The sequence below is a fragment of the Lactuca virosa genome, chromosome 6 (genome assembly GCF_052849685.1).
Source record: "Lactuca virosa cultivar CGN04683 chromosome 6, Lactuca_virosa_CGN04683_v6, whole genome shotgun sequence".
Taxonomy (NCBI): domain Eukaryota; kingdom Viridiplantae; phylum Streptophyta; class Magnoliopsida; order Asterales; family Asteraceae; genus Lactuca; species Lactuca virosa.
In genome coordinates this window covers 184,564,453-184,589,645 of record NC_136431.1, presented here as the reverse complement: position 1 = coordinate 184,589,645, position 25,193 = coordinate 184,564,453, and the positions used below count along the sequence as shown (strand labels likewise).

Genomic DNA, 25,193 nt, shown 5'->3' with positions numbered 1-25,193 from the left:
CAAGGTTTCTAGGGTTGCATGTACACCATAGGAGTGTTAGAATGCTCAAAAACCCATCAGTATCTTCTCTTTATCTTTTTCTTTATGTTGATTTTCCTACTTATATATGTGTTTGGTTTTAAGGATCGTTCCTTGTGAACGGTATCTCTGCTTTAGTTTTGTTCTATTCGGGGGCTACACAATCCTTTGTATCTCTCGCGCTCAACAAGAGGTTTGTTGATGCTTCGGGAGAGCTGGATTATCCATTAGAGGTTGAGATTACTGATGATCATCTTGTGCAGGTATCGAGGGTTCATCGGGGATGTATATTGGAGTTGTTTAGTGAGCGGTACCTGATTGATTTGGTTCTTATTCCTCTGTGTGAGAGAAAGGTGATTGTGGGGATGGATAGGTTGAGCTCCAATGGGGAAATGATTTATTGTGAGCATTAGTTGGTACCTATTCGGACCCAAAGTGGGGGAGAGTTAGTGAGTCAGGGAGAGGGTGTTCAGTGTGGACCGATTCTCTGTTCAACAGCTAGAGCCAGACGCTATCTTCAGCAGAGTTGTTCTGGATTTGTGGATTATGTGATGGATACCCGGAAGAAGGATAAGATGATTGTGGGTGATGTACCGATGTTCGCGAGTATCCGGATGTGTTTCCGGAGGATTTTCCTAGAGTGCCTTCGGAGAGGCAAGTTGAGTTTCAGATTGACTTGGTTCTATGTGCAACCCCGATAGCTAAAGCACCTTATCGGTTAGCACCTTCGGAGATGCAAGAGTTGTCTACACAACTACAGGAGCTGCTAGACAAGGGATTTATTCGACCCAATAGTTCACCATGGGGAACGCCGATCTTGTTTGTGAAGAAGAAGGATGGGTCGCATCGGATGTGTATAGACTACTAGGAGCTAAATAAGCGAACGATGAAGAACCATTATCATGTTCAAGTCTATTTCTCAAATCAAGTTTGTTTAGAACTAGAAGCTTTAAGTGTATACAATTTCATATCTCTCACGAGGTTGTCTCTCAAGACATGAACCCATTCATCGAAGTTGTATCTATTGAATGTTATTGTTTTATTAAGTCATTAAAGAAAAAAGGACAAATCATGGTAATGATAATGGATTATTTGTCTACAAAATTTTAACAAAATTCATTTAGTATTTTCAATATTTAAACTCTTTAATAATTAATACCCTTTTAATTTCCAAAAACATTAATTATCAACGTCTAGGATCCAAGTTGCAAAATAAATAAATAGTTAGGTGACCTTGATCCAATTTATTTGAATCCAACCCGGTAGATATCAATTATCAATTATATATTACTATATAATTCCTAGGTTTATGGGATCGCTAATAATAAATTTACTTAGATATGTTTGATCCCATCTATGCCTCAAAACTCTTTTGCTTAGGTGACATTTATCACAAAAGATTTCCGATCAAATCATCCAATTTGAAAAACATGTGTAATCGGCCTATAACTTGATTATAGAAATCGCGAAGACACCCCCGACCATCAAAAAATAACACTAAGCGGTTAGGTGACCTTTATCCCATTAATACATACAAGAGATGTGCGAGTATTCTTCAAGATCGATTGCATAGATTTGAGGTTTGAAAGGGTATTTTATATGTTTTATAATTCTAGTTTTAAAAACATATGATATCATGATAAGTGCATGCATCCAATCAATCATGGTATCGATTTTCCAAAATAAATCACATTTAAGGTTCAAATATTAAATCCGATTTTATATATTGACACAGTTCAATTTTAACAATAATACCAAATATTAAGTTTGCGTTTGAGCCATATAAAACCTTATTTATTACTTAATAAAACTTCATTTTATTATTAATATTTTGGAGTGTGAATAAATTATAAAATCATCATTTTAGACTTATATTTTTACAATTTCAAAATTTACCGTTATTAAGGTTTTAATAAAACCGGTTTTTAATTTAAAGTTATAACTTGTTACATCTTATGTTCTTATTTTGTAAATTGAAAAAAAAAACTCAATGTGATGTTTATTTTGTCCAAAAAATAGTTTGAGTCTGTAAAAATCTAATTTATCAACCACACAAAATACTCGCATAAAAATAAACAACAGAAACATGCATTATAGTGTAAAACAAGCCAATTTCTAGTGACACTTTTATGAGCCAACATAAAAGTGTCAAGTTCTTTCCTAAGGGACCAAAGAGACCAAAATCTTCATGTTGTTTTTCATGTTGACTTCATGCTCCCACTTGTATTGACAATCTACTTTGTTGCAATTTTATAAAACTTTTATAAAAGTTATAAACTTTTATAAAAATGTCATAAAACCATGGGCACCTCAAAGGTCTTTAAAAATGGCCTCCATGTTCATCTTGTTATATATTTTATAAAATAAATCTAGTCTAACACTAATCTATTACATAAAAATAACAAGAATAAATACCAGCTACTTTTATTACATACTTTATGAATAAAAGAATATTACAAACCATTTTAATAAATCAACCAACAACAACAACAACACAAAAGTCCATGGCTGGTTTATACAATAAAAAATACATATAAACATAAAACAACCTTTGCTTTTTCTAAGACAACTTTAAGTGACAAAAATACATGTAAGTTTTTGTCACAAAAAATAACAATTAAAAAGGTTGTCAAAGAAAATATGTATGAACTTATTTTTTTATACAAAAACAAGTTATCCATATTCTCCAAAAACTAATATTTTCAAAAATCAAAAAATCTAACCAAACTTGCAAGGTGTCTCTGGTTGTTGGGTTTTATTTCAAAAGTAGTTTCATAAACTAGAAAATTTGGCAAATAGAAGACTTGAGATTTTGAAATAACATAAGCAAATTTATAACCCACCAAGGATCTTCTTGCAAAGTTTGGAAAGAAAACAACAACCAAAGAGGAAGAAGAGTATAAAAACATTTGTAGACTTTGAATCCTCAAGGGGAGGCTTAGAAGTTGATGAAGAATGTATGAACCTTTGAGACACCAACAATAATCCAACTTGATGATGATGCTAGTCTTTAAACTCTTAAGATCTTAAGATTTAAGTTCATAACCAAAGTATGAACTTAAAGAGAGAAAAATGGAAGTGTTCTTTCAAGTGTAAAGGTAAAAACAAGAGAGAGTGAGTATGCCAAGCATACTCACTGTTTTTTCTAGTATAAAAGTCAAAAAATAAAAGCCTTTCATGCACTCTCTTAAAGCTAAAACATACGCATGAGTCCTTAACCAATTAAGCACTCATGTCATAAAAGGAACTTGTCCCCCATGCCTTTAAGAACTAGCCATGCTTTTCATTAAACAAACCAAAAGGCCATACTTCTTTTATTCTTTATTATAAAGATAAAAAAGAAGACAAAGTTTATAAATTTTGTAAACTTCTTTTATGAAATATAAACTTTGGCTTTTGGCTAAAAGACAAAAGTCTTTCTAGTCTAAGATAATATACATGACTTAATAAATCATACCATATGATATATTATGTTACTTTCCATTGAAAATTAATATTTCCATGAAATAAATAATTTCCAATTAATTATAAGACTTTATTGAATATTTATTAAAATAATTTTCTAATAAATAATCAATATTATCAAGTTGTTGTTAGTGTGACCCATTAGTATCATATGTTAATTAGTAATATCACTTTAATATGACTCTTAAGCATACTAGATTTTTCAATAAACCCACTCACCAATTTATGCTTAATAAACTCCAAGAGTTTTAAAAATGTGAAAATAAGTCCAAAGGTTAAAATAATAGTGTTTTGTTAAAAAATACAAGAAAGTAACAATCAAAATGAAAAAAAGTTAAATATAGACATTACATACCAAAAATATTCTAAATGTCTCAAGCACTTCTATCTTCAGTCTTTAACTACAAATTAATCTAAATACATGTCAAAATGCAAGTGTTAGACTTGGAAAACCTAATAAGTATACATGAGATCAACTATTATAATGTATTGGATAATGGTGATTGTAACGTCCCAAAAACTATGCCAAAATTTTTCATTTTTATTAAGAACATTTTCATAAACCACAAGAGAATCGATCATTATTTTTTAAATAAAATCCATAGAGCCAGGGTATCAAATAATCTCTCAAGTATAAATCAACCGGAGGATGTGTACGATCATACTTTCGCCTTCCTTCAATTACCATTGGTACTTGAAAAGCAATTACAAACAACTGGGTAAGCATGAAGCTTAGTGAGTTCCCCAAAAATACCCCATACAACAATACAATTACAAATACAATACATGCATATAGGGTTTGTTGGCCTATGGTATGAACCCAACCATCCAAGGTTTGTTGGCATATTGCCTCAACCTAAACATCTCGGGTTTGTTAGTCTACCGCATGAAACAGTACCACCTCAACCCAACCATCTAGGGTTTGTTGGCATGTTGCCTCAACCCAACTATCCAGGGTTTTTTGGCATATTGACTCAACCCAACCATCCAGGGTTTGTTAGCCTCTCGCCTCAACCCAACCACCAATATGTCAGCATATGCAAATAACAGACCATACAGATAATCATAACAATAATTCGACATCCAAAGATACATAAACACCGCAAGTGGGCCAACCTTGGTGCCTTAGACCCATAAGCGTAATGAGAAAACTCACCTCAATCCTAAAGACAAGATAAACCACCCACTCGAGACGACGATATCAAGCCTCCTCTTGATAAATATATCCATAATAAAACCCTAATTAACAATCAAGGAAATGACTAGCCCACGAAAGTTCTAGGCTCATAATTAAGCCTCCTTTGGGAAAAATACCATTTTTCCCTTACAATATTAAGTCTAAAAGTCATACGGCCAAAAGTTAACGGTCAATCCTTAGTTGACTTACGCCCTGCGTAACTAATCTACACCTTACATAGAGTTATGCCATGCGTAACTAGATTATGCACTGCGTAATGCCCCTGATCCCAAAAGCTTCTATTAAGCTCTTAATACAACAAGCTAAACCCCCAAACTCCCAGATCTGATCTAGATGAACATCTTAAGGGATAAATTCTTTGACTTTATCCATTTACATGGCCACAAAGAGCACAAAACCAATACCTAGGTCCATAAAGTTATCTATTGCTCAAGAAATCATGCATGCATGGATGAAAGTGTCCAAGCTCTCATTTTTATGACTCTATATCCTCAAAAACATCAGAAGGAGACATTCAAATGGTCTGGAGTAACCCATACTCACAAGGACTAAGATTATAGGACAAAAAGCATAAAAACCATGAGCTAATTAGATCTAACAAATGGAACATCAAGATACAAACTTTCTACTTTCTAGAGATTGGTGATGAAGTACAAAGTGTGGATCAAGAAATCTTGGAGCTCACACTTGCTTCTCCAATGGACTCCTTCTTTAAGAATGCACATAAAAACCACACTAATGCTTCCAAATCTCACCATTGATGGCTAGGGTTTCAAAAGAATGGTTTGAGGTGATGGAGGCTGGTAATGGGAAGGGTTCCAAGAAGTTAGAGCCCTTAAATAGGGCCCAAAACCTTAGGATTAGGGTTTTAGTCAGCAGTAGTTATGCCCTACGTAACCTAGGTTACGCCATGCGTAGCCCATTAAAAATGCGATCAACATTCAACAAGATACGCCCTGCGTAGGGCAAAACCCCAAACTTCCAATTCAACTTCAAACAACCATAACTTCTTCATTTCAACTTCGTTTCCGACATTCTTTATATGCACGGAAAGGTATTGACGAGCCCCACAATCTTATCTAGTTACTTTTGACTAAAAAATATTGAACTAAAGTCCTTAATTCATGAAAGAATTCCTAGATATCACCTTCCTAATTTTACCCTTTGCTTGAAGGCACAAATTGATGGCTTTAACCACTTATTCCAACATTGCCTATATCTGAAAAGGGTCTAAACTCTATTCCTTGGAAACACAACACCATCACTTGATCAAATTTCAACATGACGTCTCGAAATTAGAACATCACTAAAATCGGGTGTTACAGTGATCATCCAAACTACCTTCCTCCCCCCCCCCCCAAAAAAAAATAGTTTCAAAATATTTTAAATCTAGTATTTTCAACTATTCAATATTTCTAAAAATCAATGGTTTAATATTTCAAAGTTTAATAAGTGGGGAATAATCATTACAAAGAAACAATTAAAATACATTTCAAAATAAGAAAATGTATATGCTTCTATTCCTAAGCCCCAGGTCAATCTTGAGGTCTAATCTTACAATGAATGTTAAAATTAGGGCGCATGAATGGTAACCATTCTACATAATACACTTTCCATATCCATTCTAAGGTTAGGTTTGTATAATTAGCACAAAACACCTTATACACTTTCCATGCTCGTTTAAGTTCTAAGCTATATATCTTGTGAACCATCACACAAGGGTTAACTAACTCACTTGTGCAAGTATGGCTTATCTAGAAAGCCATAATCCAAAATAAATTGTCTCAAGGTGGATATCTGTGAGTGCAATACCAAGTCTCAACCCATCCTATGTGAATTCATAAGTAGGATGCTCAAAATAATTTCAATTCAAACCAAGAGTTTTCCGTAAAAGAAATAAGTCTTCTTTAAAAATATATTTCATTAAATGCATCAAATTCTTATAGTATTCACATTGCACATAAAAAGTATACCATATGAAATCAAATATTCAAAATTAATAAAATAGGTTTAGATACATATACTCTTGGTATAACTCACCTTAATTGGTTAAACAAGTTCACTTCAATTGTAAGGTTGTTGGGGTACTTAGTGTTCACAAAAAGTTAGCAATAGTTGGGTTAATTATCCCCTAAATGTATATAAAGTCACTTATTAAGCTTTTAATCCCAAACTTGAAATTTTATTGTTTCGAATTCATGCATACGATCATAGAAGGACAAATGAAAAAACTAGATCTAGTTTGGACTTGATTGCAAAAGTTACAAGACAAAAAAGTTTGGCCCAAAAGTGTGTTGCTCGATGAAGTGGAGCACAAAGCAAAATCCCACTTGACCTGGCAAGATCAACCAAAATGTATTTAGATCTTCAAATAGTTCTTTGATTTTGTAAATTCAAATCACTATTGTAACATAGATTGCTTCTCAAACAACACTAATTTCTTATCAAAATAAAACTAAATTCGAATCCAACACATGGACTCAAAATCTCCATATAGCTTGCAATCACCGCAATGATCAAATTAACGTTAATTGGCTACTAATTTGACTTAGAAATCATAAATGGAGAAATGAAATCATGTATAAACTAAAAAAAACCTTTAACTCATAAATATAGAATCCCGAATCATAAATTAATTATTCTAGGGATCTTACACACCAAAATTATAACACCCGTGTTTCTAGGCTAGGCATTAATATTGACATAATAGTCTAGGTTAACCTTTGTAACTCATTTTGAAGAAATGAAAAGGAATTATGTGAATATTATGTGTTTTATGCTTAATTATTAGGATTTAAGTAATTAAGAGTAAAAATGAACGTCGAAAATAAATATTAGATAAAGCCAATATCTATTAAGGAAGTTGTAGTGGTCGTGACAAGGATTCCGGATATATAAAGAATATCGAAATCCGAGTTATAACGAAGAAGTTATGACCTGTCGAAGTTTCGCGACAAAACCGGCACGGTGCCGAATGACGTAAAAAGTGAGTTTTTGATAAACTACTTTTCAGCCTTAGTGATCTAAATGAAAGGCGTAGTGTTCATTAAACCGAGAGTATGCATAAAAAGAACGCCCAAATTTGACTTCGTATGAGGAAGTTATGATTTTTCTAAGTTTCCGCTTAGCGGTAGACAGCTAAAAACTCGAATTTTAGATCGAGTGATTTTTAGCCGACACAACCTAAACGAGAATCGAAGGTCTCGTCAATAGTAGTACAACGGTAAAAAGACAGACGAAAACGGACGTCGGATAAAGAAGTTATGAATTTTTAACGGATTTCCTGTCCCGGTCTGTTAAAAATAATAATATAAAATTTAAAGTCAAAATTAGCTAACGAAGTCCAAACGAAAGTTGTAGAGCGTAATTTTACCTACGCGTGCATATAAAGAACGTCAAAAACGGAGCTCGTATGCAAAAGTTATGGATTTTAGAAGTTTTTGCACAAAAATCGAGAATTTTCGCATGAATAGTGCCGGCCACATCACCTTCGCTTTATGCGCGCCATGTATCCGAAATTGCTGAGTCATCCGAGGCGTGTCGCAACCCTCGCATCCGAAGCGCTGGTCCAACCGCGGTCCGACGCGTGCCCTTTCTTGCGTGTCCGAGCTTCGCATGGCGTGCCACCTTGCACCCCTCGGACCTAGACCTCGGTCCAATCAGAAGTCCACACCTGGACCCTCGCACGTGCGAGCCATCTGCGTGCCTTCGCCTCCTGCCGCCACCTGCCCTCGCTGCTGACTCACCCTTCTCGGCCGACCTTCGGACCTCGCCTATAAATACAAGGCTTGCGAGATTACCCGGGTAAAATGGGATTTTTGCCATTTTTCACCCCTTTTTCAATATTTTTATTATTTTGACTTCCCCCAAAGCCCCGGGATTATTTCCAACACCCGGAACACGCCCCGAAGTACCCGAAGACCCGGAAAATTTTATCTTTTCGATTTTGAAGCCCAACCCTCGCAGAGCCCGGTTTCTCAATAAAACTCCCGGTTTTATTAGAAACGATCGTTTTAGGAAACGAAGTGCTGCCCGATTATCGTTAAATCAAGTGAGTGTATAGTCACTTTCATCTTACACATAGATATGAAGTATTTTATATAAAATACGTGCTATGTGAATATATATTGTTTGTTTATTTGAGATGGATATTGAAGGAATGATTTATACAGGTTTTTAAACTGTCTATGTATTTTTATCTACAAATATGTTGGGTAAAACATGGGTAGATGAATTAGATGATGTGTGATGAAATAAAAATTGATGAGAGGTATCGATGTTTAAGATGATATAGTCATCTAGCAGAGTATAGACAACGGCCACAGACTACTCTAGATAGTCCAGTGGAACGTTAGCAGACTCGTAATCGGTAGGTATGTTTGAACTATATGTTCATAAGGTGTTCTCGAAATATATGTTCATTAGGTGTTTTTGAACTATGTGTTCGTCCGATAGTTCTTGTTTTTGACACTCTTACGTGTCGGGGTACGGGAGCGTACAGGAGTACTTTATTAGTATTTTCCCTACACTTTTTATTTTGAAGAGCTTTGGAGTCTTTGTTTCTTTTTATGAAGTGATCGGACGAGGTTCATGAGTCAGCGTTTCCGTTCACGATGCCGGATAGGGTGAGTCTGGGGGTAAAATACCTCACGATATTCAGATCACTGCTAGGCAAATTTGGATGCTGGATAGGGTGAGTCTGGGGGTTACATACCTCACGATATTCAGATCACTGCTAGGCAAAGTTCGATGTTGGATAGGGTGAGTCTGGGGGTAAAATACCTCACGATATTCGGACCACGGTTAGGCATTGATAACTACCCCTGACTTAATTGTCTTGTGGTTCTTTCTTTTACGAACGAAGGTTCGTGGTGAAACTTATTCCATTGCTCTCATTTGATTTCTTTATCGATCCTCGTTTGCTGCTAGGAAATTTTCGAAGCAGTTTCGTTAGTTGGTTGTTCATACCAATCCTTTAGGCTAGATCTAGTAAGATCACTGTATAGGATCAGTATGTGGGGATCGACGTTTGTTAGTGCTTGTAGTATAAACCTTGGGCAACGATGGACTTCGTGCCTATTCCTTAGGAAAATTCCTTAGGAATGAGTGATAGATGATTCTTAGGGTAACTCCTTAATAAATAAAGGAGATAATGGGGATTGGGTAATTGGGTTGATTGTTTGATGTTTAAACATAATAAATTTATTTATTGTGGGTTGAAAACCCTATATGCTCACCAGGCTCCCAAGCCTGACCCACTCAGTTTAATTGTATCACGGGTATCGATACGATGTTGCTTTACACTGAGAGATTAAAAAGAGAAGCAGATCACTAGTGTAAATGAATGTAAGTTTTGTTTATGCTTATGTTTTTGTATTGACAATGACATCCCAGTGGTTTAAATGAATAAAATACATTTCTTCAGAAATGATTTGATAACATATTTATCATGTTTTTCTAGGAACAAATTCCGCAACACTTTCAATCAAATGATTACTCTGGTTTTATTTTAAAAAGCATAAACGAAATCGGTCTTTTCTGGCCGTGAAATTGGGGATGTCACAGTTGGTATCAGAGCATTAGTTTAAGCGAACTAGGAATTTGTAGGATTTCTAGACTTAAACTTAGAATGCTAAGCGATGATTGTGAGATGAGTGTCTGCTATATTTTAGACACGAGCACAAGTTTATTTTAGGAAAGATGCCTAAAATGTTTTATGTGTTAAATATTTTATGTTATAGCTATAAAGATGCCTTATATGCTATTATTTGTTCGGATCTATGGTCTGTTACCGACCGGATCTGGAAACTTTATGTGTTTAGGATTCTAAGCGTATGACTACGATATTAGAACTAGCATGTAAACGTTTCGGAGTGACAAGGAGATTTATACGTCTATCGTAAATAAAGCTTTCCTATATTAAATTCTCGCCCAGTACACCGAACGTCTGCTTGGGTGTACAAAACGTTATGGTGAAGACTCGTAGAGAATTGATTAGATGGAGGAAATGAAAAGCTTATGATAGTGAATGATACCTATCAGAAGATATCGTAAGAGTGGTATCTTGCCTTTAGAATATGTCTGATAAAATAACAGAACGTTTAGAGGGGTACAGTACGTCTGAAGTACACCTTTGATTGGTAGGATGATGGAATGATTGGTGTAATTCTTGAAGTTGTCCCATCGTCTGGAATTTCCATCACCAACCAAGTTGAAGTAGAATTGATGATTGAAGATACGCATGGAAGAAGTCCTAGTAGAGTCTAGGAAAATTTTATGATTAATTGGACACATTCGTATGTGTTAAATTGTTTTGTGATTTTAGGACTTGGGGACTGCGAGACAATACTTGGGACGAGTATGAGTGGGTGTGAATAGTAGTAGAGATCTATACTACTGGAAGCACAGGACTCACACTTGGATCAGGGAAAGTTACAAGGTTACCAAGGAACTAGTAATTGATTCCGTCTTATTCTAGTCTGTCGTTACCATCGTTTCGGTAATGACTAAGAAGATGATTATTATTCTGACCCTAGAGGTCATATCGAATCGAGTCCGACTACGATGAGTTTATTACGTGGTTTAGATAACCAAGTTCGATGTAGCATTTGACTTAAACCAAATTGAAGTAAAGGATGATCAAAGCGATCAATAGAAGTATCGCATTCGTTGTTAAAGAAGTTGGGTTAGGTTGTGTTCTGACCCAAAGGGATAAAGTGATAGTGTATGCATCGAGGCAATTGAAAGAGCATGAAAAGAACTACCCCACTCATGATTTGGAGTTGGCAGCGGTAGTATTCGCCTTAAAGATATGGAGGCACTATCTTTATGGTACTAAATGCAAACTTTTCACTGATCATAAGAGTCTTCAATATCTCTTTAATCAGAAGGAATTGAACATGAGGCAACGGCGCTGGCTAGAATTACTCAAGGACTACGACTGTGAGATACTTTACCACCCTGGTAAAGCAAATGTTGTTGCTAATGCTCTCATTCGGAAGGTAAATCTTGAAAAGAAAAGGCCAAGAGCATTGAGAATTGAAGTTGTCTCGACAATTGTGGAAAGTATAAAGAAAGCTCAAGAGGAAGCTTTAGAGAAAAATGACCGAATGGAGGAACGTTTGGGTAAAACGTTAGTGTTTGATACAAATGGTCAAGGACTGAAGGTATTCAAAGATAGGATTTGAGTACCTAATATGGGAGGAATAAGATCTTCTGATGGAAGAAGCTCACAAGACCATGTACTCGATTCATCCCGGCAGTACAAAAATTTATAGGGATCTAAAACCCTATTACTGGTGGCTGACGATGAAGCTCGATGTTGCTAAGTATGTGGCCGAGTGTGTAACATGTGCTAGGGTTAAGGAACAACATCAGAAACCGTATGGGAGTTTAGAACCTTTGCCTGTACCCATGGGTAAATGGGAAGACATCACCATGGATTTTGTGACTAAACTGCCCAGAACAAGGAACGGTCATGACATGATTTGGGTGGTCATTGATCGCTTCACTAAGAGTGTGCATTTCATAGCAGCCAACGAGAAATGGTCTATGGATAAACTTGCGAATTCTTAAGTGAGGGAAATTGTGAGGCTTCACGGTGTTCCGTTAACGATTGTATCAGATCGTGACAACCGTTTTACCTCAAGGTTTTGGAGGAGTCTATAAGTGGAATTGGGTACCAAGTTGTGTTTGAGTACAGCTTACCATCCGCAAACCGATGGTCAAAGCGAACGAACAATTAAAACATTGGAGGATATGCTGAGAGCATGTACCCTGGAATTCCAAGGTAACTAGGATGAGCACTTACCTCTAGTAGAATTTTCCTATAATAATAGTTTCCACTCGAGCATCAAGATGGCACCTTATCACGCTTTGTATGGAGAAAAGTGTCGAACTCCGTCATGTTGGCTGGAAGCTGGGGAAAAGCAGTTTATGGGACCTGAAATAGTCCATCAGACTGCTGAAAAGTTGAAAGTGATTAGGGAAAGGATGTTAGTTGCTCAAGATCGTCAAAAGAGCTATGCTGACAAGAAAAGACAACTGATATCCTTCGAAGTTGGAGATTCGGTTTTACTTAAAGTCTCACCGTGGAAGGGACTTATAAGATTTGAAAAAAAGGAGAAAATTGAGTCCAAGGTTTATTAGACCATTTAAAGTTCTTCAGAGGATCGGGAATCAAGCTTACAAGCTAGCATTACCGGAAGAACTAGAGGGTATTCATAATACCTTTCATATGTGTTATTTGAGAAAGTTCACGGGAGATGTGCCCGACATAATTCCAATTTCTGAATTAAGGTTGGATGAAAACAAGAGGTTAATTGAAGAACGTGAGGCAATCGTTGACCGTAAGACTAAGAAGTTGCGACGCAAGATGGTCAATTTAGTGCTTGTGCGATGGAAACATACGAATGGGCCAAATCTCGCCTGGGAAAAACGGAGAGCGACATGATGAGTCGCTACCCGTATTTGTTTGCTGATGTGTGATTCCGAGGACGGAATCATTCTAAGGGGGAGAATATTGTAACGCCCGTGTTTCTAGGGTAGGCATTAATATTGACATAATAGTCTAGGTTAACCTTTGTAACTCATTTTGAAGAAATGAAAAGGAATTATGTGAATATTATGTGTTTTATGCTTAATTATTAGGATTTAATTAATTAAGAGTAAAAATGAGCGTCGAAAATAAATATTAGATAAAGCTGATATCTATTAAGGAAGTTGTAGTGGTCGTGACAAGGATTCTGGATATATAAAGAATATCGAAATCCGACTTATAACGAAGAAGTTATGACCTGTCGAAGTTTCGCGACAAAACCGGCACAGTGCCGAATGACGTAAAAAGTGAGTTTTTGATAAACTACTTTTTAGCCTTAGTGATCTAAATGAAAGTCGTAGTGTTCATTAAACCGAGAGTATGCATAAAAAGAACGCCCAAATTTGACTTCGTATGAGGAAATTATGATTTTTCTAAGTTTCAGCTTAGCGGTAGACAGCTAAAAAATCGAATTTTAGATCGAGTGATTTTTAGCCGACACAACCTAAACGAGAATCGAAGGTCTCGTCAATAGTAGTACAACGGTAAAAAGACAGACGAAAACAGACGTCGGATGAAGAAGTTATGAATTTTTAACGAATTTCCTGTCCCGGTCTGTTAAAAATAATAATATAAAAATTAAAGTCAAAATTAGCTAACGAAGTCCAAACGAAAGTTGCAGAGCGTAATTTTACCTACGCGTGCATATAAAGAACGTCAAAAACGGAGCTCGTATGCGAAAGTTATGGATTTTAGAAGTTTTTGCACAAAAATCGAGAATTTTCGCATGAATAGTGCCGGCCACATCACCTTCGCTTTATGCGCGCCACATATCCGAAATTGCTGAGTCATCCGAGGCGTGTCGCAACCCTCGCATTCCAAAGCGCTGGTCCAACTGCGGTCCGACGCGTGCCCTTTCTTGCGTGTCCGAGCTTCGTATGGCGCGCCACCTTGCACCCCTCGGACCTAGACCTCGGTCCAATCAGAAGTCCACATCTGGACCCTTGCACGTGCGAGCCATCTGCGTGCCTTCGCCTCCTTCTGCCACCTGCCCTCGCTGCTGACTCACCCTTCTCGGCCGACCTTCGGACCTCGCCTATAAATACAAGGCTTGCGAGATTACCCGGGTAAAATGGGATTTTTGCCATTTTTCACCCATTTTTCAATATTTTTATTATTTTGACTTCCCCCGAAGCCCCGAGATTATTTCTAACACCCGGAACACGCCCCGAAGTACTCGAAGACCCAGAAAATTTTATCTTTTCGGTTTTGAAGCCCAACCCTCGCAGAGCCCGGTTTCTCAATAAAACTCCCGGTTTTATTAGAAACGATCGTTTTAGGAAACGAAGTGCTGCCCGATTATCGTTAAATCAAGTGAGTGTATAGTCACTTTCATCTTACACATAGATATGAAGTATTTTATATAAAATACGTGCTATGTGAATATATATTGTTTGTTTATTTGATATGGATATTGAAGGAATGATTTATACAGGTTTTTAAACTGTCTATGTATTTTTATCTACACATATGTTGGGTAAAACATGGGTAGATGAATTAGATGATGTGTGATGAAATAAAAATTGATGAGAGGTATCGATGTTTAAGATGATCTAGTCATCTAGCAGAGTATAGACAACGGCCACAGACTACTCTAGATAGTCCAGTGGAACGTTAGCAGACTCGTAATCGGTAGGTATGTTTGAACTATATGTTCATAAGGTGTTCTCGAACTATATGTTCATTAGGTGTTTTTGAACTATATGTTCATCCGATAGTTCTCCTTTTTGACACTATTACGTGTCGGGGTACAGGAGCGTACGGGAGTACTTTATTAGTATTTTCCCTATACTTTTTATTTTGAAGAGCTTTGGAGTCTTCGTTTCTTTTTATGAAGTGATCGGACGAGCTTCATGAGTCAGCGTTTCCGTTCACGATGCCGGATAGGGTGAGTCTGGGGGTAAAATACCTCACGATATTCAAATCACTGCTAGGCAAAGTTCGATGTTGGATAGGGTGAGTCTGGGGGTTACATACCTCACGATATTCAGATCACTGCTAGGAAAAGTTCGATGCTGGATAGGGTGAGTCTGGGGGTAAAATACCTCACGATATTCGAACCACGGCTAGACATTGATAACTACCCCTGACTTAATTGTCTTGTGGTTCTTTCTTTTACGAACGAAGGTTCGTGGTGAAACTTATTCCATTCCTCTCATTTGATGTCTTTATCGATCCTCGTTTGCTGCTAGGAAATTTCCGAAGCAGTTTCGTTAGTTGGTTGTTCATAGCGATCCTTTAGGCTAAATCTAGTAAGATCATTGTATTGGATCAGTATGTGGGGATCGACGTTTGTTAGTGCTTGTAGTATAAACCTTGGGCAGCTATGGACTTCGTGCCTATTCCTTAGGAATGAGTGATAGATGATTCTTAGGGTAACTCCTTAATAAATAAAGGAGATAATGGGGATTGGGTAATTGGGTTGATTGTTTGATGTTTAAACATAATAAATTTATTTATTGTGGGTTGAAAACCCTATATGCTCACCAGGCTCCCAAGCCTGACCCACTCAGTTTAATTGTATCACAGGTATCGATATGATGTTGCTTTACACTGAGAGATTAAAAAGAGAAGCATATCACTAGTGTAAATGAATGTAATTTTGTTTATGCTTATGTTTTTGTATTGACAATGACATCCCAGTGGTTTAAATGAATAAAATACATTTCTTCAGAAATGATTTGATAACATATTTATCATGTTTTTCTGGGAACAAATTCCGCAACACTTTCAAACAAATGATTACTCTGGTTTTATTTTAAAAAACATAAACGAAATCGGTCTTTTCTGGCCGTGAAATTGGGGATGTCACAAAAATCATCTTGTGAAGTTGAAATCAAGCGACATCAAGAGTTGTTGATGGAATGGTGAACTGTTGATAGAAATCAAACTAGAAAGTTAAATCTAGATCCTAGATAATATTCGTTTTTGGATTTAAAGTCTACAGGCTGTTAAAATAAATTAAAATTTAAATAAAGTAATTTTTTAATCTTACAATAGTTTTTGTCTCAATAACTTTTTATCAACAGTTCTTTATAATTTATAGAAAACACTAAACTGCAAACTCAAAAAATATTCATGCATAAATAGACTCAAGCATTTGATTTAAACCGCTTTTAAAAAAACAAATGTTATGTATGGAAAAAATTAATGAAACCATCTATAAAAAATCATCCTTAAAAAGTGCAAATTGCAAAAAACTATATACACGAAACAATCTATGTGAAAATTCAAACAGATGATTCAAAAGTAATAAACACAAAAAATAGGGTGCATCATAAGAATCTTTAAACATATGAGAATAGAGTCGGTTGAACAATATTATTTGCTATTGTTTGCTAATCCATTGCATAGTTAAAAAAAAGTTTTGTCGATTACAAAATGGCTATCGAGTCGATTGAATAAGATTGATTATGTCATTTTTTGATTAATGAAGTTAAGAGCATCAAACAATTTAAACCGACATTGGCATCATAAATATTTTGCTTTTCCTAAACTTATTTTACGTTAATATTTATATTAGATAATATAACTTTATGGCTTTTGTTTATATATTAACGTGTTTTTACATTTTGAATATATGTTTGTCGAAAGCTTTAAAAATATTAATGCTGAAGGCTTCAAAATTTTAAAGATTAAATTGGTTTTTAATTCTAATTATATATACTGGTTTAATCCTAATTTTTTATTTGAGAATGATAGTTTAATAATATCATATGATAGGTTGGATTTAGATAAAATTTTCAATATTAAATTGGTTTAATCTTAATTAAAATATTAATTTGAATATTTATTTGAATTTCATAGTTTTAGGTCGATATTGTTGTGACATGCTCTATAGAGAACTGGTTACTTGTAGACATGATTGTCCTGGGGGTTTACCTGAGAACACAACACAGAAGAATCGTTAAAGGACGACCGGGGGTTCTCCCGGGACGTCGCTCCGACGATCAAGTTAGTCCTTACTTAGAGAGATTTGGGTAAAACTGTATATGAGAGAAGATGAGTCCCTTCCTCGGGCAGGAAGAGATCCTTTTATACCTGTTACTAACGGAATGAGGTGACTCTCCCATGTGGGAGTGAGACGTGACACCCTCCTACTGGGAGAAGTGTGCCCACGCTTTCTAATAGCCAGGTGACGTCAGTTCTGGACGTCATCAGGCTCTTTGTCATGGCCTGATTGGTCGTGAGAGAATGAGAGGATCACGAGGAATATTCTTTCCTCGTGAGGGAAAGTGGGCTGTCATCTCGGCACTGACATACTTGAGCCAAGACTGTGTCCCGACCAAGGCCTTGACTTGATAACGTCCCGTCACTGCTTTCTGTCAAGTTTAACGTGGCCGCATACGGTAAGTTAACATATATATGTGCAGTTTAAAATTTTTAAAGATATAAAAGTAATATTTAAAGTTTGTAAAGATATAAGTGAAATCTATATTTTTTTATCTTTTAGGTTTGCAGACTTGTAAGATACAAACATGTTGTAAAATACAAACTGTAAACAGTGGCGGACATTAGTGGAGCCCGGGGGATCCGGGCCATTGCTCCGATTCCGACACTAGCACCCACTCAACCCACCGCCACATCAGTTTTTCTCTTTTATTTTTCTTTGACTTTCATAACCCCACAACACACGGAAACCCTATCTTTCCCAACCCACTCAACCCATTTAATTAAAAAAAATACAAAACAATCAAGGTAAAATCTTAATTAGCAATAGAGTTACCGCCGGTACCACTCCCTCTTCGGTGGGTTGTTTAATTAGTTTCACTAACCCACTTCATCATCTCTCTCTACTTTCTCTCTCTCATTTTCTTTTGTACCATGTGTTTTAAGACTTGTACCTTAGTTGTTTTGTATTTTTTTTAATTGAGTGAGTTGAGTGTGTTAAGATTGGATTTCCGTGTGTCGTGGGTTGGGAAAGATGAAGAAAAAAGAGAGACAAAAAATGATGGGAAAGTGAGTTCAGTGGGTTGGGAGGGAGTGAATCCGATGCTTGATAATCACTGATTCAACCACAACAAATTTTGTTTTTAATTTTCAATTTGTCACACAACTTTAAAATTAAAACTAAGGTTTTCTTTATTTTTTTTAGCCCATATTTAAACAAGCACAAAAAATGTATAAGCGTTGCCACGCTCGAGGTGAGAGAGAGTGAGATGGGGTTGGAAACACTTTCATCTAATAATGAACTCCTCAACTTGATAATCTATAACACCACAACCCCTTTTAGCTTCCATGAAACCACTACCTTCCACAACCACCACCCTCCTCCCATGGAAATTATCACCTATAATTCTTCATCCCCAACAGCCGCGCAACCACACAGCAGCATGGAAAACGATCAAAAGTCAGCCGTAGAAGGTGGAGGGAGGAAGAAGAAGAGGAGGAAGAAGGGTAGGGTGTCTAAAAACAAAGAAGAAGCAGAGACTCAAAGAATGACTCACATTGCCGTCGAGAGGAATCGCCGGAAACAAATGAACCACCGTCTCTCCGTCTTGCGTTCTCTCATGCCGGAATCTTACGTCCAAAGGGTTCGTTTATAATTAAATTTCGATGCCGAAATCACAAATTAGATCAAGTTGGTTGCTGTAGTCTAAGTGTCTAAACCTTTTCTCCATATAATTTACTGTTCATCTTTCAAGGTCTTTTCTTTTTCAAAATGATCAACAAACACACACACACACAAATACATATTCATATCCTAAGAAATCATTATCAATGGACGAAAATGCCATTTTTCAGGGTGATCAAGCTTCAATAGTTGGTGGTGCGATAGAATTTGTGAAGGAGCTTGAACACCTGTTGCAATCTCTTGAAGCTCAAAAGTTTCCCTTAACTCAACGACAAGAAGATGCAATCATTCATGACCACAATAGTAATTTTGCCACTAAATCTACCGAAGGATGTGATATACCACAACTGCCCCTCCATTTTTACAAAGTTTTCTCTTACCCACAAAACATGTCTCAGTATCCCAACAAGTACACTTCAAAGCACAAGGCAACCATTGCAGATATCGAGGTCAATTTGGTCCACTCACATGCTAATCTTCGAATCGTATTGCAGAAAAGGTTAACTCCGCTCTCGAAAATGGTTGTTTTCTTGCAAAAATCTCGACTTTCTATACTCCACCTCAATATCACCACCTTAAACCCGTTGGTGCTCTACTCCATCAGTCTTAAGGTAATCCTTCATTGCATGGCCGGTTTAGAGAATTGTCCATGCACATGTATGTATCGTGAGGGTAAATTTGGGATTTCAGTCATGAGCTTAGAGTTTGTAGATATGTACATTTGTTAAAGCATAACGTGCAAGTTAATTATATTGCATCTTTATGCAGGTGGAAGAAGGATGCTGGCTAAATTCAGCAGATCAAATAGCAGGGGCTGTCCACCAGATTCTTGCACTTATTGAGGAGGAAGCTGTTCTGTGTATCGACTAAAAATAATTGAAATGGCTACATGTTATTTTCCCGATTTACCCATATGACTTGTCTAAATTACTATAATGCCATTGCCATCCGCCTAGAGCTTCCCATCCCTCGTTTTAATGTACAACATTAGTTGAATTAAAATGTTTTTCATGTGGGCGTAGTTGTATACTTAATAGAACGTATTTCTGGTTAATTTTACTTTAATAAATATAATCTAGGACTATAATCTAAAAATTTATAGGGACAATCACAACATGACCACATGGTGTTGAGAAATATACGGAAATAAAACAATTTTTCCCTATGTCATAAATATAGGGAAATAAAACAATTTTTACCTATTTACTTAAAGGGTTAATGACTTCTAATTGTAATTAATGCATTTTGCCTTGTACACATTTAGTTATAAAAGTTTTTTTGTATGTAATTTAACATTACACTCTCATAGCTTGTTTAAAATAAACCAGTAATACTGAGTATTATAGATATAGCTAGTTTTTTTGGTATGAGTTGCACCATCGGTCATCTTTTACGATCATCTTCTTTAGCCGTTCTCAACTTGCACATTTGATTTTCGATCACCAAACCTCTAGAGGAATGAGATATGAGGTGAAGATCTTTGTTCCACTTTGAGCACCAAAATTCAACAAGTTAAGAAATGAGATATAAAGGTTCTTGAGTTCATAAGATTGCACGATGAAGACGATAAAGATCTCAGGATCTTCATGAGCTTTTCTTTCTAGTTTAAAAATAAAGAAATCCATAATTCAACACGATGAAGATGTAGGGATCTTGATTAGATTCAAGAGTTTTTTTTTCATGATGAACACCATAAAGATCTAACGATCTTCCGGAGCTTGTTTTTCCGAAAAACAATTTATTGAAATGTGTCTCTAAAAATTGAACACAGAAAGAGATGACCGGAGAAGCTAACAAAGACGAAAAGATAACTAGATATGCAACTTATATTAGAAAAACTAGCTAAAGCTATAATGTCCAATTATAATGGATGCAAAAGAGTGTTAAATGGTGAAGTGTATAAAAAAACTTATATATATATATATATATATATATATATATATATATATATATATATATATATATATATATATATATATATATATATATGACAAAGTACATTATCCTTACAAATCATTAACCCTTTACCTGAATGAACACCGATTGTGAAAGGGCATTCATATTTCAATGATATATAAATTATTTACATTCATGGCACTAAACATTTTTCAAAATTCTAGGATAAGTTTTTTTTGATGGTCCAAATGCTTAGTCCAAAATATGACATTTTTTGTTCAAAAAATATAATTTGATGTGATATAAAGTTTGTACGACACAAATTTTGTCCAAAATCATATTTCGAGAAACATGATATTTTTTAAAATATCTTAAAAGTTGGTAATAAATGGATTATCTTCACTTCGGCAGTCATTTTGTGATCATCACAAATTTATATTATAAGTTTATAAAGAAATATCGGTTACTATTGGCAAGTTTAGTGTCATCAATCATTTCGGTATGCAAAGATTATTTAAGACAAGTTACGTAACGTCTCAAATTCCAATCAAATTTGTTTATTTTTTAAAACGGAGAAAAACATACAATTAAATCATAAAAAAAATAATCATTCAATTACTTGATACCATAAATTAGAGTAATGAATTAATAAATGCGGAACATCTCAAACTCATAAAAGCAGATGGGATGCAATCACGTCGTGCTCTTCTCGTACTGTCAAAAAGACTTACAACATTTAAACTAAAAACAGTAAGCACAAAGTCTAGCGAGTTCTCCAAAATACCACATACCAAACGGACCTCGCCCAACAAGCATATAAACCGGTCTCACCCATAGGCCCAGCGCAAAATAACATATAAACGGGCCCCGCCCAACATAACAAATGAATGGGCCCACCTAACATGCATATAATCAATCATGCAAGAGTCACAAAAAACAACAAGTATGTAGCATCCTACATAGTATAGTAAGAAGACTTACCTGAGCTAAAAAACAGAAGCTCGACATCAACCTTGGTAACATAACAACTAACCCAAGCTACTTAATGTCAAACCGAGACTAGTCCTTAGTCAAGTACTCAATTCTACCAAAGTTTGACCAAAATTCAAGCTGGTCAAAACATCAACCCTTGGTGAACTGGGCGCATCACGCTGTATAAGGGTGCCCCGTACCCACTACAAGACAAAATAATCGGGTATCTCAGCTAAAACAGACCTGACTCTGAAAACCCTAAAAAGCGCGTCGTGTCAGGGAAGGGCGAGCCGTGTTCAGGCCTTCTGCACAAAGTGAAAATACTTAATCCATTAAGTCAAAACCCCAAACTTCTAGATTTGGTCCTCAACAATGTGTTAATGGATAAAGTTTCCAACTTTACCCATTAAGACACTCCAATCAAGCAAGATCTAAATTTTAAGTGTCAAAAAGTCCAAGAATGCATCTTTCTCAACTTAATCTAATAAGTCAAAGTCTTCTACATTTAGATATGAATTAACATGATGTCTAAATGGATAACGTTTCCAACTTTATCCATTATAAAGCCACAAACTTCCAATATTTAAAACCCTAAGTTGAGAAATGACCAAAAATCCATCTTTATTTATACATGGAGTAAAAAGAACTCTTTCATGCATTCTTTACTCCACCAAATGATCATATAACATACCAAACATCAGTCAAAAGCTCAAGAGTTCTTCCAACTCAACGGAATAAACCACAAAGGGACCAAAACTTACTAAAATGGACGAAAAACCCAACAAACTCTTAGATATATGGAGGAAACATAATAAAGCTTGAAACTTTAGAGTTTAACAAGGTCCAAAGGTGTTAAGAAGGTTGAAATCTTCAATATCCATGTTTCCTTGCCAAATCTTTCATGCATCATCACCCAAGAACACTATAGGAGCAAAAAGGAGCACCAGGATGAATTTAGGAGAGAGGATGAGCTCCAAACAATTTAATGGTGGCTAGGGTTTCATTAGAGGTATTATAGAGGAGGTGAAGGCAGAAAATGATGAACCAGAGGGTTAATGGCCTTTGAATACCCCACGTCCTCACCGTAATTCCATAGATTTTCAGTCTTCAACTTCAAACAATCATAACTTTTTCGTTCTTAACCTGATTTGAGTGATCTTTATATGCACGAGAAGGTATTGACAAACCCCATAGTTCTATCCAATTACTTTTGACTTGAAACATATAGAACGTAATTCATAATACATGCAAAAATTATAGAATATCACTTTTTCCCATTTTACCCATTCATGGGTCCAATACACAATCCAATGGATTATATCATTTAACCAATATTATCAACATATAATAAGGTCCAAACTCTATCCTTTTGAATCCCGATACCTACTCTTGACTAAATTAATGTTCGTCATTCCGAAATAAGAAACTTCCCAAATCCGGATGTTACAATTTTCCCCCACTTAAATTGGGTTTCGTCCTCTAAATCCGTCTTGGTTAAAACTATAGAAGATAACCCATTATGAAATCTTTATAAATCCTATGATTCCCTTATTAACCAATGCATCGATATAAAAAGGGTTACAAGACCTCTCGGAACCTAGGTAATGTCACCACCAAGAACCCAATCACATGAAACTTCTCAACTATAACACTAACTTTGTCATCACCAATGGTCTGACCAAACTTAAACGAACCCACTAATAACTGGAAACTTCCAATACTATAAACACAACACAAGCCGAACGGTAGACTTCCCAAGACCAGAGATCCATCGGGCTGAAACCCCTGAAATCATACACATAGACTGACAAACAATCTCTTATAAACCCATCCCCCAGTTCTTAAGATTAGAAATAATGTCATATTGTGCTGAAACAAGCACTCAAACATTCTGAACACAAGAACCAAGACAATCTCCGCTTCGAGAATTCATCACTGAAAGGCCTCAGATGTACACCTGACTTCCCGACCAATAATCAGTAACCTACCGCTCCCACGAATATAACAATGGACGGACCTAAATCTCTCATTGCGTCCATATTCATCCCAGCTTAGGGGTTCAACCACCTAATAGATCATTAAAGCGACCCACTACGAACTCTTTGATACGTGTGAAATATACTAGTTTTAATCCTAACTAACTTAGACAAAAACCAACACACGATAGGCAGTGTACCTAATCAAATATTAGTTTAGTGCATATAAGTAAGGTATCGAACACAGGGAATAATAAAAATAATTAAAACTACTATTAATGTTAATTAATTTAAAAAAATGATTAAATAGGGGGTTTTCTCTAGTTTTACAAGACTAGAAACTTAGACAATCAATTAAACACTTAGCAAAGAAACAATTAACGACTAATTGAAGAACAAAAGACGATAGAATCAAGAATATTAAAGAGACTTCCGTTTAGATACGATGCACTTACTCCTATGGTTGATTTCGTGGAAAGTGCAATGGATTAATGTATCATCAATTACCGATTTCTAATGTGATTAGGTTAATGTTCGCTATTACTAATCATTTAGCAAACAAATCAATTCAAACAATGATCGGTTGATTAAATTAAAAAGTTTACTAGTATTAAGTTCAAATCATGCAAGACTTGTAATGGTAATTAATTCAATTGGCTGGTTAAATTAATTCATATATGGTTGGTCGTCATATATATCTCACACATCAATTTACTTATTCTCTAGTTAACCCTAGGTTTTGTTCAAAACACTAGACTTACAATCTTGATGGTCACAAAATTATAAGAGGCAAGCAATCAAGAAGATGTTCATACAATCTCAATTTACTTAGTAATTAACAGAAAATAATGGTTATTAACATATAAGGTTCTTTAAACAAGCTTAGCATTATAAATAATCAATTCAACATAATCCAAAATCACAAAATCAACACATAGTCACATGATCCTCTATTCTAAACGAAATCAGGTTTTTTAGCCCATGACTTCAGCTAAAACAATCATAAAAACGAAATTAAACATTGCAAACATGATGTAAACAAAGGAATTAGGTAAAGTAATGATGAATTGCCTTTGATCTCTTCAAGAACAAGCTTCTAGTCGAATTCTGTAAGCCACAACTCCACAGGGATGTCTCCGGCCTCCAAAAGTCGATAAAAACCTCCAACATCCATTAGGGTTTCGATGAGAAACGATCTATATATGGATTCTGAAAAACGGTGCATCACGGCGTGTTTTAGAAGCAAACACGCCGTGTTCTTCATTAAAAACGTGTGTACGGCAAGGCAATATTCCATCGCGAATATCCATCTCAACACGTCGTGTTTGATCATAATGAAAGATCTAGTATGCTCAAGAGTCATATTAAAGTGATATTGCTAAATAACATATGATACTAATGGGTCACACTAACAACAACTTGATACAATTGATTATTTATTAGAAATTGATTTTCATAAATATTCAATAAAACTCTTATAATTAAAATGGGAATTAT

The 25,193-nt window shown here is 35.6% G+C and overlaps 1 protein-coding gene across 1 annotated transcript; it reads left to right on the top strand.

Moving 5' to 3' along the window:
• Nucleotides 1-18,403: 18,403 nt before the first annotated feature.
• On the top strand, nucleotides 18,404-19,906 carry LOC145118537 (transcription factor bHLH71-like). Its single transcript, XM_079054231.1, has 3 exons — nucleotides 18,404-18,811; nucleotides 19,023-19,463; nucleotides 19,621-19,906. The coding sequence occupies exons 1-3, from the start codon at nucleotides 18,437-18,439 to the stop codon at nucleotides 19,720-19,722; spliced, it is 918 nt and encodes a 305-aa protein (XP_078910357.1). The 5' UTR covers nucleotides 18,404-18,436; the 3' UTR covers nucleotides 19,723-19,906.
• The last annotated feature ends 5,287 nt before the right edge of the window (nucleotides 19,907-25,193 follow it).